Genomic DNA, 16,590 nt, shown 5'->3' with positions numbered 1-16,590 from the left:
CTGGAGCGCATACTACGGGTGGGTGTTGCTATGGTGACCAATGAGCTAAGATAAAGCGGAGATTTGCCTAGCAGTGATTTATAGATGGCCTGGAGCCAGTGGGTTTGGCGACAAATATGTAGTGAGGACCAGCCAACAAGAGTGTACAGGTCACAGTGGTGGGTAGTATATGGGGCTTTGGTGACAAAACGGATGGCACTGTGATAGACTACATCCAATTTGCTGAGTAGAGTGTTGGAGGCTATTTTGTAAATGACATCACCGAAGTCAAGGATCGGTAGGATAGTCAGTTTTACGAGGGCATGTTTGGCAGCATGAGTGAAGGAGGCTTTGTTGCGAAATAGGAAGCCGATTCTAGATTTAACTTTGGATTGGAGATGCTTAATGGGAGTCTGAAAGGAGAATCTACAGTCTAACCAGACACCTAGGTATTTGTAGTTGTCCACATACTCTAGGTCAGACCCGTCGAGAGTAGTGATTCTAGTCGGCTGTGCGGGTGCCAGCAGCGTTCGATTGAAGAGCATGCATTTAGTTTTACTAGTGTTTCAGAGCAGTTGGAGGCCACAGAAGGAGTGTTGTATGGCATTGAAGCTCGTTTGGAGGTTTGTTAACACAGTGTCCAATGAAGGGCCAGATGTATACAAAATGGTGTCGTCTGCGTAGAGGTGTATCTGAGAGTCACCAGCAGCAAGAGCGACATCATTGATATATACGGAGAAAAGAGTCGGCCCAAGAATTGAACCCTGTGGCACCCCCATAGAGACTGCCATAGGTCCAGACAACAGGCCCTCCGATTTGACACATTGAAGTCTATCTGAGAAGTAGTTGGTGAACCAGGCGAGGCAGTCATTTTAGAAACCAAGGCTATTTAGTCTGCCAAAAAGAATGCGGTGGCTGACAGAGTCGAAAGCCTTGGCCAGGTCAATGAAGATGGCTACACAGTACTGTCTATTATCGATTGCGGTTATAATATTGTTTAGGACCTTGAGCGTGGCTGAGGTGCACCCATGACCAGCTCGCATGTTGCAGCGGAGGGTGCAGAGCTGGTGGCCGGGGTAGTGGTAGCCAGGTGGAAAGCATAGGTGTGTAATGCAAGTAGCCTGCTGAATCTTTCACAGCTGCGCCAGCCGTAGCAAAATGCTTGTTGAAATTCTCGATTATTGTAGATTTATCGGTGGTGATAGTGTTTCCTAGCCTCAGTGCAGTGGGCAGCTGGGAGGAGGTGCTCTTATTCTCCATGGACTTTACAGTGTCCCAAAACCCTTTGGAGTTAGTGCTACAGGATGCACATTTCTGTTTGAAAAAGCTAGCCTTTGCTTTCCTAACTGCTTGTGTATATTGGTTCCTAACTTCCCTGAAAAGTTGCATATCGCGGGGGCTATTCGATGCTAATGCATTACGCCACAGGATGTTTTTGTGCTGGTCAAGGGCAGTCAAGTTTGAGGAGAACCAGGGGCCATATCTGTTCTTAGTTCTGAATTTTTTGAATGGGGCATGCTTATTTAAGACTGAGAGGAAAGCACTTTTAAAGAACAACCAGGCATCCTCTACTGACAGAATGAGATCGATATCCATCCAGGATACCTGGGCCAGGTCAATTAGGAAGGGCTGCTCGCTAAAGTGTTTTAGGGAGCGTTTGACAGTGATGAGGGGTGGTCGTTCTTGACAGTCCATCATTACTTTAAGACATGAAGGTTAGTCAAGATGGAACATTTCAAGAACTTTGAAAGTTTCTTCAAGTGCAGTCGCAGAAACCATCAAGCGCTATGATGAAACTGGCTCTCATGAGGACCGCCACAGGAATGGAAGACCCAGAGTTACCTCTGCTGCAGAGGATAAGTTCATTAGAGTTAAAGGACACCAATAAGAAGAAGAGACTTGCTTGGGCCAAGAAACATGAGCAATGGACAGTAGACCGGTGGAAATGTGTCCTTTGGTCTGGAGTCCAAATTTGAGATTTCTGGTTCCAACCGCCGTGTCTTTGTGAGACGCGGTGTGGGTAAACGGATGATCTCTGCATGTGTATTTCCCACCGTAAAGCATGGAGGAGGAGGTGTTATGGTGTGGGGGTGCTTTGCTGGTGACACTGTCTGTGATTTATTTAGAATTCAAGGCACACTTAACCAGCATGGCTACCACAGCATTCTGCAGCGATACGCCATCCCATCTGGTTTGGGCTTAGTGGGACTATCATTTGTTTTTCAACAGGACAATGACCCAACACACCTCCAGGCTGTGTAAGGGCTATTTTACCAAGAAGTAGAGTGATGGAGTGTTGCATCAGATGACCTGGCTTCCACAATTCCCCAACCTCAACCAAATTGAGATGGTTTGGGATGAGTCGGACGGCAGAGTGAAGGAAAAGTAGTCAACAAGTGCTCAGCATATGTGGGAACTCCTTTAAGACTGTTGGAAAAGCATTCCAGGTGAAGCTGGATGAGAGAATGCCAAGAGTGTACAAAGCTGTCATCAAGGCAAAGGGTGGCTATTTGAAGAATCTCAAATATAAAATATATTTTGATTTGTTTCACACTTTTTTGGTTACTACATGATTACACATGTGTTATTTCATAGTTTTGATGTCTTCACTATAATTCTACAATGTAGAAAATAGTAAAAAATAAAGAAAAACCCTTGAATGAGTAGGTGTTCTAAAACTTTTGACCGGTAGTGTATCTCTGAAGAAGAAAATTTCTCCTGATTATGGACAGTCAGGACAACAATGACAGAATGTATCTTTGCTGTGGAACAAAACTCTCTGAAGTTCTAGAGTTGAGCTTTGAGAGGATATCCCAGGCCCAGCCAGCTTCAAAACAATCTGGTACCTATCTGGGACATAGTGTCATTAAACTTCATCCTTTCCTTTCCCTTTCTATTTTCTCTCCATTTTAATACACCACTATTTCTCTGTAAAACACTGAATGACTTTTCACCCTAATGGAAAACACTGGCCATAACCAATAAGTCAACTCAGCATGTGTCTGTTTATCATAAGGCTACTACCACACACTCTATTGGCAATAACCTTAATGAGATATTTATATCATACATTTAATCCCCGATCTAAAAGACCACAGTACATACAGTACATTTTTCTTGTTGTGTGCAACTTTCTGAATATTTAATTGGCTTACAAACCAGAACATGTCATTACTCACATGTACAATACTAGGATTCATTGATTCATGTACAAAATGTTGAATGTATTAGACTGGTACTAATAATTGTTTTCTCTTTTCTCTCTCTCTCTCTCTCTCTTTCTCTCTGTCTTTCTGTCTGTCTGTCTCTTTGTTTGTTTGTTTTTGTATTGCAGGCGCTCCAGTAAGTACTTTGGTCATCTCATCCAGGAAGTATCACACACTCAGATACACACAGTGCCAGTAAAGTGACCACCTGGGGGAGTGTGTGTGTGTGTGTGTGTGTGTGTGTGTGTGTGTGTGTGTGTGTGTGTGTGTTGAGTATTCAGTGGAGATAGTTAGGGAGCAGTGCAGTGTAGTGACTGGTGAGTTACCTTCCTCTAGGGAGCTATAACTCCAACACAGGGATGAGTTACCCTCCTCTATGGAGCTATAACTCCAACACAGGGATGAGTTACCCTCCTCTATGGAGCTATAACTCCAACACATGGATGAGTTACCCTCCTCTATGGAGCTATAACTCCAACACAGGGATGAATTACCCTCCTCTATGGAGCTATAACTCCAACACAGGGATGAGTTACCCTCCTCTATGGAGCTATAACTCCAACACAGGGATGAGTTACCCTCCTCTATGGAGCTATAACTCCAACACATGGATGAGTTAACCTCCTCTATGGAGCTATAACTCCAACACAGGGATGAGTTACCCTCCTCTATGGAGCTATAACTCCAACACATGGATGAATTACCTTCCTCTATGGAGCTATAACTCCAATACAGGGATGAGTTACCCTCCTCTATGGAGCTATAACTCCAACACAGGGATGAATTACCCTCCTCTATGGAGCTATAACTCCAACACAGGGATGAATTACCCTCCTCTATGGAGCTATAACTCCAACACAGGGATGAGTTACCCTCCTCTATGGAGCTATAACTCCAACACAGGGATGAATTACCCTCCTCTATGGAGCTATAACTCCAACACAGGGATGAGTTACCCTCCTCTATGGAGCTATAACTCCAACACAGGGATGAGTTACCCTCCTCTATGGAGCTATAACTCCAACACAGGGATGAGTTACCCTCCTCTATGGAGCTATAACTCCAACACAGGGATGAGTTACCCTCCTCTAGGGAGCTATAACTCCAACACAGGAAGAAGGAACATGGATAGAGCAGACTGCTGCTGTGTCCAAACTCTGTTCCTGGGAGCTGAGAGCTGGGATATCACACAGCTGCCACTGACTCAAATGGCACTCTATTCCCTATATGGTGCACTACTTTTAACCAGAGCTGTATGGGCCCTGATAAAGTGCCATTTGGGATGCAGCCTGGGTGTCCCGTCTCACTGAGAGGACAGATATAAGGGATACTGTATATAGGATCATGATTATACTGTGCATTCGGAAAGTATTCAGACCCCTTGACTTTTCCACATTTTGTTACGTTACAGCCTTATTCTAAAATTGATTAAATCGTTTTTTCCCTCATCAATCTATACACAATACCCCATAATGACAAAGCAAAAACAAGTTTAGAAATTTTTGCAAATTTATACAAATAAAAAACTGGAAATATCACATTTACATAAGTATTCAGACCCTTTACTCAGTACTTTGTTGAAGCACCTTTGGCAGCGATTACAGCCTTGAGTCTTCTTGGGTATGACGATACAAGCTTGGCACAACTGTATTTGGAGAGTTTCTCCCATTCTTCTCTGCAGAAACTCTCAAGCTCTGTCAGGTTGGATGGGGAGCGTCGCTGCACAGCTATTTTCAGGTCTCTCCAGAGATGTTCAATCGGGTTCATGTCCGGGCTCTGGCTGGGCCACTCAAGGACATTCAGAGACTTGTCCCGAAGCCAGTCCTGCGTTGTCTTGGCTGTGTGCTTAGGGTCGTTGTCCTGTTGGAAGGTGAACCTTCACCACAGTCTGAGGAACTCTGGAGCTCTGTCAGAGTGACCATCGGGTTCTTGGTCACCGCCCTGACCAAGGCCCTTCTCCCCTGATTGCTAAGTTTGGCTGGGCAACCAGTTCTAGGAAGAGTCTTGGTGGTTCCAAACTTCTTCCAATTAAGAATGATGGAGTCCACTGTGTTCTTGGGGACCTTCAATGCTGCAGGATTTTTTTGGTACCCTTCTCCAGATCTGTGCCTCGACACAATCCTGTCTCGGAGCTCTACGGACAATTCCTTCGACCTCATGGCTTAGTTTTTGCTCTGACATGCACTGTCAACTGTAGGACCTTATATAGACAGATGTGTGCCTTTCCAAATCATGTCCAATCAATTGAATTGACCACAGGTGGACTCCAATCAAGTTGTAGAAACATCTCAAGGATGATCAATGGAAACAGGATGCACCTGAGCTCAATTTCGAGTCTCATAGCAAAGGGTTTGAATACTTATGTAAAAAAAAAAAAACTGTTTTTGCTTTGTCATTATGGGATATTGTGTGTAGATTGCTGAGGATTTTTATTTATTCAATCCATTTTAGAATAAGGCTGTAGCGTAACAAAATGTGGAAAAAGTCAAGAGGTCTGAATACTTTCCGAATGCACTGTAGGAGTTCATTAAGGGGAATCACTGTGTACTTAACAGAACCACACTCATACAGTAGCTTGACTCCAGACATTGTGTTTGCATGTGTTACAGTATGATGTTGAATGTTGTGTTATTGCTGTGTTATTGGTAATCTTCTAACCAGTGTAATGTAGTGGTGGTGGTCATGTTCTAACCAGTGTAATGTAGTGGTGTTGGTCATGTTCTAACCAGTGTAATGTGGTGGTCATTTTCTAACCAGTGTAATGTGTTGGTCATGTTCGAACCAGTGTAATGTAGTGGTGTTGGTCATGTTCTAACCAGTGTAATGTGTTGGTCATGTTCTAACCAGTGTAATGTAGTGGTGTTGGTCATGTTCTAACCAGTGTAATGTAGTGGTCATGTTCTAACCAGTGTAATGTGTTGGTCATGTTCTAACCAGTGTAATGTGTTGGTCATGTTCGAACCAGTGTAATGTAGTGGTGGTGGTCATGTTCTAACCAGTGTAATGTGTTGGTCATGTTCTAACCAGTGTAATGTGGTGGTGATGTTCTAACCTGTGTAATGTAGTGGTGGTGGTAATGTTCTAACCAGTGTAATGTGTTGGGTCATGTTCTAACCAGTGTAATGTGTTGGTCATGTTCTAACCATTGTAGTGTGTTGGTCATGTTCTAACCTGTGTAATGTAGTGGTGTTGGTCATTTTCTAACCAGTGTAATGTAGTGGTGTTGGTAATGTTCTAACCAGTGTAATGTGTTGGTCATGTTCTAACCAGTGTAATGTGTTGGTCATGTTCTAACCAGTGTAATGTGTTGGTCATGTTCTAACCAGTGTAATGTAGTGGTGTTGGTCATGTTCTAACCAGTGTAATGTGGTGGTCATGTTCTAACCAATGTAATGTGTTGGTCATGTTCTAACCTGTGTAATGTAGTAGTGGTGGTCATGTTCTAACCAGTGTAATGTGTTGGTCATGTTCTAACCAGTGTAATGTGTTGGTCATGTTCTAACCAGTGTAATGTGTTGGTTATGTTCTAACCATTGTAATGTAGTGGTGGTGGTCATGTTCTAACCAGTGTAATGTGTTGGTCATGTTCTAACCAGTGTAATGTGTTGGTCATGTTCTAACCAGTGTAATGTGTTGGTCATGTTCTAACCAGTGTAATGTGTTGGTCATGTTCTAACCAGTGTAATGTAGTGATGGTGGTCATGTTCTAACCAGTGTAATGTAGTGGTCATGTTCTAACCAGTGTAATGTGTTGGTCATGTTCTAACCAGTGTAATGTGGTGGTCATGTTCTAACCAGTGTAATGTGTTGGTCATGTTCTAACCTGTGTAATGTAGTAGTGGTGGTCATGTTCTAACCAGTGTAATGTGTTGGTCATGTTCTAACCAGTGTAATGTGTTGGTTATGTTCTAACCATTGTAATGTAGTGGTGGTGGTCATGTTCTAACCAGTGTAATGTGTTGGTCATGTTCTAACCAGTGTAATGTGTTGGTCATGTTCTAACCAGTGTAATGTGTTGGTCATGTTCTAACCAGTGTAATGTAGTGGTGGTGGTCATGTTCTAACCAGTGTAATGTGGTGGTCATGTTCTAACCAATGTAATGTGTTGGTCATGTTCTAACCAGTGTAATGTGGTGGTCATGTTCTAACCAGTGTAATGTAGTGGTGGTGGTCATGTTCTAACCAGTGTAATGTGGTGGTCATGTTCTAACCAATGTAATGTGTTGGTCATGTTCTAACCAGTGTAATGTGGTGGTCATGTTCTAACCAGTGTAATGTGTTAGTCATGTTCTAACCAGTGTAATGTAGTGGTGGTGGTCATGTTCTAACCAGTGTAATGCTTTACTCTCTCTCTCTAACCTCACCAGGGCAAGACAGGGAGAGATGGATACCCGGTACTTTTCATTTACTTTTTAGATTCTCTTAGCCTATTTTGGGCTTCTATCACCTCCATCGAAAGTGTATTTAGTGTGTTCTACCCACTCCTATCCTTCTTCTTCCTTGCCATTTTACTTCCACCTCACATTAATGAGTGTATTCTCAACAATCATTCATGTGTTTATAATTCCTGCCCCGTGCATCAACTGAAAAACATCCATAGACACACACTCACTCACACACACACATCCCAGTGTGATTAGCCAGGGTTAATTGGGTCTGTTCCCAGCGCCACATGTTGTTTCGTCATGATGACATCATGGCTGCTGCCTGCCAATAGCAGACAGATTAGATCCGCAGCAGTGTTGGGTTAGAACACCTGTCAGTGTGGTGCATCAACTGACTCATTGATTCACTAGCTGCTTCAGTTTAATAGGTTGTTTCATCGAGTGTCATCAGCCTTTAATTTCACATTTTTTAGTGTGTCTGGGGTCTGGAGTTATTTTGAGATATAGTTATATAGCCCTAACAAGTTACCCTAATCAATGAGTAGATTTCTGTTAAAGTAATAACCTAGTGTGGTATGGTGTGGAGTTGTCACTCGTCTCCCTGTTAAACTGTGTTCTGGTGGCCTCTAGTGGTTATATGGGGAACTCCAACTCTCTGCTCCGCTCAGTATGAACATTACATTTACATTTTAGTCATTTAGCAGACGCTCTTATCCAGAGCGACTTACAGTTAGTGAATACATTTTTTTATACTGGCCCCCGTGGGAATCAAACCCACAACCCTGGCGTTGCAAACACCATGCTCTATCAACTGAGCTACATCCCTGCCGGCCATTCCCTCCCCTACCCTGGACGACGCTGGGCCAATTGTGCGCCGCCCATGAGTCTCCCGGTCGCGGCCGGCTGCGACAGAGCCTGGATTCGAACCAGGATCTCTAGTGGCACAGTTAGCACTGCGATGCAGTGCCTTAGACCACTGCGCCACTCAGGAGTATGATGCCCTGCCTCTGACTCTGAGGTCAGTTTGGTGATGATCAGTGTTTTAGTTAGTATGAACATCAGCATAGGTTACCTCTGACTAGATTTAACAGGATGTGTCTTTATGTGTGGCGGCAGGTAGCTTAGTGGTTAAGCGTTGTGCCAGTAACCGAAAGGTCGTTGGTTCTAATCCCCAAGCCGACTAGGTGAAAAATCTGTCGATGTGCCCTTGAGCAAGGCACTTAACCCTAATTGCTCCTGTAAGTCGCTCTGGATAAGAGCGTCTGCTAAAATGTAATGTGTCTTTATGGTTCCGTTTTTACCCTCGTTAGTGTCGAGTTACCCTGGTTACGCATGGTAGCATAGTGATTGTTGTATTATTTTGAATGTTGTATTATTATTGGGAATGTTGGGAAGTCCAGCCCCGATGGGGTTCCCAGGTCTGCCTGGCTATGCTCTCAGCTCTGCCTGGCACCGGGAAGCCTTCCTGACGGGAAATGCCTGCTGCTAATTACACACAGGTGTGAGAGAGAGAGAGAGAGAGAGAGAGAGAGAGAGAGAGAGAGAGAGAGAGAGAGAGAGAGAGAGAGAGAGAGAGAGAGAGAGAGAGAGAGAGAGAGAGAGAGAGAGAGAGAGAGAGAGAGAGAGAGAGAGAGAGAGAGAGAGAGAGAGAGAGAGAGAGAGAGAGAGAGAGAGAGAGAGAGAGAGGAGAGAGAGAGAGAGAGAGAGAGAGAGAGAGAGAGAGAGAGAGAGAGAGAGAGAGAGAGAGAGAGAGAGAGAGAGAGAGAGAGAGAGAGAGAGAGAGAGAGAGAGAGAGAGAGAGAGAGAGAGAGAGAGAGAGAGAGAGAGAGAGAGAGAGAGAGAGAGAGAACAGGTCCTACACTCCTCACAGATGGTGTGTGTGTTAATGTGTGACTCCCCACTGGTCACAGACATCAGTTCTAGTTTTGATTGATTGATTTACATTTGGTTGAGTTCAACGTGAAATCAACCAAACATTTGCTTTAGGTAAAAAATCAGTTTTCCATGTTGATTCAACGTCAACACATTGAATTGTTTGGTTGAAATTACGTTGATATATAAAAAAAAGGTTGCCTAGTCTTTTGCCCAGTGGGTCCTCATATAACCCTCACTTCTTCCTCTCATTAATCACAGCCTGTGGGTTAGAGCATCAATACAGAGTCACTCCACTGTCAAACAATCAAAACGTGCATGTCTGAGAGCAACACAGACCAGTAAACACATACACACATGCATACACACACACATTAAATCTCAAACGCACAAACACACACACACGCTCTCTCTCACACCCACACACACACATGCTCTCTCTCACACCCACACACATGTGCATACACTTACATGCACAGCAGTGGAGGCTGGTGGGAGGAGCTATAGGAGGACGGGCTCATTGTAATGGCTGGAATGGAATAAATGGCAGGGTATCAAACACATCAAACATGAAAACTACATGTGTGATTCCATTCCATTTTCTTCCATTCCAGCCATTACAATGAGCCTGTCCTCCTATAGCTCCTCCCACCAGCCTCCACTGATGCACAGTGCACACACACTCATGCACAGACACACACTCATTGATATGCACAGACTACAATGTTTATGCGTGTATCACTTTTCAGACTGACGAACAGTGTTTCTCATTCAGCAGAAGCACCGCTGGGCTCTTATTGTTCAGCCTCCGAGGACAGATCAAAAGCATCAGTCATCCAGCATGTCAGTGATTTTCTCTCCAATGTACAGTTCTGGTATACTTTTTTAAGGGCGACTGGTAGCCTAGTGGTTAGAGCGTTGGGCCAGTAGCGAAAGGTCCCTGGTTTGAATACCCAGCCGACAAGGTGAAAAATCTGTCGATGTGCCCTTGAGCAAGGCACTTAAGACTAATTAGCTCCAGGGGTGCTGTACTACTATGGCTGACCCTGTAAAACAACACATTTCACTGCACCTATCTGGTGTATGTGACAATAAAACATCTATATACACTGAGTGTACAAAACATTAAGAACACCTTCCTGATATTGAATTTCATCCCCTTTTGCCCTCATAACAGCCTCAATTCATCGGGGCATGGACTCTACAAGGTGTCGAAAGCGTTCCACAGGGATGCTGGCCCATGTTGACTCCAATGCTTCCCACAGTTGTGTCAAGTTGGCTGGATGTCGTTTGGGTGGTGTACGTTTCTTGATACACACAGGAAACTGTTGAACATGAAAAATCCAGCAGCGTTGCATTTCTTGACATAAACCGGTGCGCCTGGCACCTACTACCATACCCCGTTCAAAGGCACTTCAATCTTTTGTCTTTCTTGCCCATTCACCCTCTGAATGGCACACATACACAATCCATGTCTCAATTGTCTCAAGGCTTAAAAATCCTTCTTTAACCTTTCTCCTCCCCTTCATCTACACTGATTGAAGTAGATTTAACAAGTGACATCAATAAGTGATCATAGCTTTCACCTGGATTCACCTGGTTTCACCTGGAAAGAGCAGGTGTTCCTAATGTTTTGTACACTCCGTGTATAGAGTTGTTCAGTTCTGGATATGCCAGCTATAAAATAAATGTAAACTTTTTCAAAGATGAGAATGAATGTCATGTATCACAAATTACACCTGTATATCCCATGAGCACAGAGCAGTCAAATAAAATATTTGGGAGGGAGAGAGATGGAGAGAGGGACAAGGGGAGATGTAAAGGTGGAAGGCTGGATTTGGGCATTAGATCCATATGTGGCTGGTCCTCTCTCCTTCTCTTCAATCCCTCTCTCCTTCTCTTCAATCCCTCTCTCTCATCACCTGACCTCACCTTGCATCAAACCACAGACATGCCTTGTCTCCTGTGACAAGTATACATGAAAGAGTGAGAGAGAGAGAGAGAGAGAGAGAGAAACACCTCTCACACCTCATTAGTATAGTCTCGCTCCCCTGTCTCTCTGGCGTCACAATCTAAATGAAGCTCAATCACACTTATTAACACGCTTATCAATCACGCTTATCAATCACGATTGTTAACAGTGTGTTACCATGTGTTGTCTGTCTGCTCCTGAAGACCTACAGCTTTCCTCATGTTGACACCCCGACCTCAGCTCTTCCTAACGGGATAATAAGGCCTTGCAGCAGACCTACAGCTTTCCTCATGTTCACACCCCGACCTCAGCTCTTCCTAATGGGAAAATAAGGCCTTGCAGTGAGGATATTAAACACATAGTTCAGACATCTTCTATACTATGCTGAAAGAAGGAGGGGCATTGCTCCACACACACACACACACACACCCAAACCCCCTTCTGCCAAAGTCATTTTCCAGAAATGTGTTTAAAAGCTGTCTAATTGGATGGAATGCTTATGTAGGCAGAGTCACAGCTCCCAGAATCCTCACTGATTAGAATCCTCACTGATTAGAATCGTCACTGATTAGGACAATGAAACAAGATGGCAGAGAGGAGACTATGAATACAAACATTATTCCATGTTCCCTTCTTGTTTTAGTGGTAATTTGAGGCCTATTTTTCTCTCTCTCTCTCTCGCTCTCACTCTCTCTCTCTCTCTCTCTCTCTCTCTCTCTCTTTGTTTCTCTCTGTCTCTCTTTCTTTCTGTCTGTCTCTCTCTCTCTTTCTCTTTCTCTCTCTCTCTCTCTCTCTCTCTCTCTCTCTCTCTCTCTCTCTCTCTCTCTCTCTCTCTCTCTCTCTCTCTCTCTCTCTCTCTCTCTCTCTCTCTCACTCTCGCTCCGTGTCTCTGTGGCTCGTTCCCTTTGTGGTATAAGATGAAGAGTTCTGCTGCCTTAAAATACTATGTAACTGTCAACAAAGAGTATAGGTTTTATTGTTTGGAGTAGTCACACACACACACACACACACACACACATAGTCACACACACAGTCGCGTATGTTTAAAACTAGATGCTTTTAGACTTTTAGTAGTAACTATTAGTAGTATTTTACTGGGTGACTTTCACTTTTGCTTGAATCATGTTCTATTAAGGAATCTTATTTTAATTTGTATTACAATTTAGTACTTTTTCCACCAACCACTAAACAGATGTACTAGGCACACACACATACGGTCACAAAGAGATGTAGAACACACACACACACACACACACACACACGTCTAGTCCACAGGCTGCTGTGTGGCTTGTTAGGGCTCATAAATCAGTGTTCCTCTGGTCTGGTTCAGAGTCTTCCTGCCAACGGTGACCTCACTGTGCGCACCTCATCTTCTCATTCTGACCAGATTCAGGAGGGCCTGGGACGCTTAAACGCTCCCAGGTGCACCCATATCACACACACAGATTGACACACACCCATATCACACACACAGATAGACACACACCCATATCACACACACAGATAGACACACACCCATATCACACACACAGATAGACGCACACCCATATCACACACACAGATAGACACACACCCATATAACACACACAGATAGACACACACCCATATCACACACACAGATAGACGCGGGGGGCCAGTATAAAAATAATTAAAAATAAATAAATAATAATAATAAATAAATTAAGTCGCTCTGGATAAGAGCGTCTGCTAAATGACTAAAATATAAATGTAAATGTAGACACACACCCATATCACACACAGAGATAGACACACACCCATATCACACACACAGATAAACACACACCCACACACACAGACAGGGAGGTGTTTTTCACAGGACAATGAAACTGTCTGCACTGCAGGTCCGTGTTAAGTACCTCAGTGGTGTTCAGTGAAGGAAATCAGGGTTTGTAGAGCATTCAGCCTTGCATTACTGCAGTTTCCCTGAATGTGTGAGAAAATACCACACACACACACATACACTCACACCCTGTCCCTCGCTCACACTTCTTTTATACAGCTCTAGTCCTGGTGGGCTGTAGGATCTGCTTTGTTTTGCCTCATCTCTTCATCAAGACTTAGAGAAATGCTTGAAATCATTAACCTCGGATGGAGACCACTGACCTGATTTTCCAAGCCAGTTTCTTATATAACCTTAAGGGCCCATGTAATCAGGTAGACATTATGGGTCTTCAACACCCCCAGAGTTTTAGAGAAAGACAATTATAGCTTCAAATAGAGGCATGCCATCTCATTATGAGACCAAAGGGAGACTACGAACGGTAAAAACAACTTATATAGTCCTCTTTTCAAAAGTATCACTTTCTCTCTCTCTCTCTCTTCCTTCCTTTCTCCTTCTCCCTCCATCCGTCAAAGTGCGAAGGGACAGACACAGTCGTAGGGTTTCGCTTCGGGACGCTTTGGCACAATGTACCCTAGGGGCTGGTAAAACAGTGAGATGTCCCACTGTAACTCTTCAGAGGTCAGGGGTCAGAGCTGTAATAGGGTTAAACGGTGTGCAGACAGGATGGCTGGGCCACGTATGGCTGAGGAACCGCTCCCTTGGGTCTTTTCACCCAACCACAGGAACCCTGTAAACGCCGCTAGTTTAAAGATGAAGTCTATAGTTATACATGAAAAACTAAATTAATGTTTTCCTGCTTATTTTACCAGAGACAGGTGCTGAGTTGAGAGGCGCTTTACTTCCAGATCACATACTGTCTGTATCTTTAAACCAATTATGCTCACTGGGAATTGTCTCTGAGGAGGTGTGGTGCTGAAGATGAAGTGGACAGGTCTGACTCATATTTCAGGACCTGTGAGGACACAGTGGACAGGTCTGACTCATATTTCAGGTCCTGTGAGGACACAGTGGACAGGTCTGACTCATATTTCAGGACCTGTGAGGACACAGTGGATAGGTCTGACTCATATTTCAGGACCTGTGAGGACACAGTGGACAGGTCTGACTCATATTTCAGGACCTGTGAGGACACAGTGGACAGGTCTGACTCATATTTCAGGTCCTGTGAGGACACAGTGGACAGGTCTGACTCATATTTCAGGTCCTGTGAGGACACAGTGGACAGGTCTGACTCATATTTCAGGACCTGTGAGGACACAGTGGACAGGTCTGACTCATATTTCAGGACCTGTGAGGACACAGTGGACAGGTCTGACTCATATTTCAGGACCTGTGATGACACAGTGGACAGGTCTGACTCATATTTCAGGACCTGTGAGGACACAGTGGACAGGTCTGACTCATATTTCAGGACCTGTGAGGACACAGTAGACAGGTCTGACTCATATTTCAGGACCTGTGAGGACACAGTGGACAGGTCTGACTCATATTTCAGGACCTGTGAGGACACAGTGGACAGGTCTGACTCATATTTCAGGACCTGTGAGGACACAGTGGACAGGTCTGACTCATATTTCAGGACCTGTGAGGACACCGTGGACAGGTCTGACTCATATTTCAGGGCCTGTGAGGACACAGTGGACAGGTCTGACTCATATTTCAGGACCTGTGAGGACACAGTGGACAGGTCTGACTCATATTTCAGGACCTGTGAGGACACAGTGGACAGGTCTGACTCATATTTCAGGGCCTGTGAGGACACAGTGGACAGGTCTGACTCATATTTCAGGACCTGTGAGGACACAGTGGACAGGTCTGACTCATATTTCAGGTCCTGTGAGAGTGGACAGCGACTAAAGACAGTCATAACTTCTGACTCTCTGTCTATATACAGTGTACTACACAGGACAGAGCTACCAAGGAACAAAACGTAACACTTTGTCAGGCTATGCTTGAAGTGATGCTCTCTACAGTGATAGATTGAATGAAGTGATGCTCTCTACAGTGATACAGACTATATGAAGTGATGATCTCTACAGTGATACCGACTGTATGAAGCGATGCTCTACAGTGATACAGACTATATGAAGTGATGCTCTCTACAGTGATACAGACTGTATGAATTGATGCTCTTTACACTGATACAGACTGTATGAAGTGATGCTCTCTACAGTGAAACAGACTATATGAAGTGATGCTCTCTACAGTGATACCGACTGTATGAAGTGATGCTCTCTACAGTGATACAGACTGTATGAAGTGATGCTCTCTACAGTGATACCGACTGTATGAAGTGATGCTCTCTACAGTGATACAGACTGTATGAAGCGATGCTCTCAACAGTGATACAGACTATAGGAAGTGATGCTCTCTACAGTGATACAGACTGTATGAAGTGATGCTCTCTACAGTGATACAGACTATATGAAGTGATGCTCTCTGCAGTGATACAGACTGTATGAAGTGATGCTCTCTACAGTGATACAGACTGTGTGAAGTGATGCTCTCTACAGTGATACAGACTATATGCGGAGGCGTGCTGTCTGCAGCTGGGACATGTCTACTCACGGTCTATAGAAACAGACACACCCTCAACCCTCACCCTCACCCTCCCAAAACAGATTATAAACCAGGTCCTTCCAGAGATTTCCATTACATTCTGCCCCCCCACACACACACACACCAACCAAACGGGGCAGGATATATAATGTGCTTAAACACTTACCTTTCCTCTTTCCTCCTCTGCCTCCTTTGGCTCCCTCCTGATACACGTTGGGTTTTTCTAACCCTTTGTTATTTACAGTTGTTTCTATCTATTTGTTTAGAACCTCAGTTTCATTACCTACCTCTGTTACATATGTCTGGTCTGGTCTGGGCAGAGAAAACACAACTGTGTGTGTGTGTGTGTGTGTGTGTGTGTGTGTGTGTGTGTGTGTGTGTGTGTGTGTGTGTGTGTGTGTGTGTGTGTGTGTGTGTGTGTGTGTGTTTTATATGAGACAGACCCAGAGACACAGAGAGGATAAAAACGCCATAAATGACCATACTGTCATGTTGTACTAGAGTGGTGACATCATTGTTGGTTTGGCTAACAGAAACAGTGTCCTCCTTTTCTCTATCAGTGAGATTTACAAGTAGCCATTGACTCATTTTATAGCTTGTTCTTTATCACTGCTCAAAACACAAGTTAGTCTGTCACTTCTATTTGTCTCATTTTCTCTCTCTCTCTCCCTCTCTCCCTCTCTCTGTAGGGCCCGCTCGGCATGGATGGCAAACCAGTGAGTATCTATTTGATAGATGAATGAAATATGCTCT

The 16,590-nt window shown here is 44.2% G+C and overlaps 1 protein-coding gene across 1 annotated transcript in view; it reads left to right on the top strand.

Annotated features, from left to right (window-relative positions):
- Positions 1-16,590, top strand: part of LOC123493086 (collagen alpha-1(XXIII) chain-like) — a 317,331-nt gene that overhangs the window by 211,991 nt on the left and 88,750 nt on the right. Inside the window, exons 4-6 of the mRNA XM_045226942.1 lie at positions 3,314-3,321; positions 7,553-7,579; positions 16,527-16,553. Coding sequence (XP_045082877.1) covers positions 3,314-3,321; positions 7,553-7,579; positions 16,527-16,553 — 62 coding nt within the window. The remainder of the gene's footprint in view (positions 1-3,313; positions 3,322-7,552; positions 7,580-16,526; positions 16,554-16,590) is intronic.

This window comes from Coregonus clupeaformis, chromosome 2 (genome assembly GCF_020615455.1).
Source record: "Coregonus clupeaformis isolate EN_2021a chromosome 2, ASM2061545v1, whole genome shotgun sequence".
NCBI lineage: Eukaryota > Metazoa > Chordata > Actinopteri > Salmoniformes > Salmonidae > Coregonus > Coregonus clupeaformis.
Note: the sequence above shows the minus strand (reverse complement) of the source record. Positions and strands in the feature narration are given on the sequence as shown.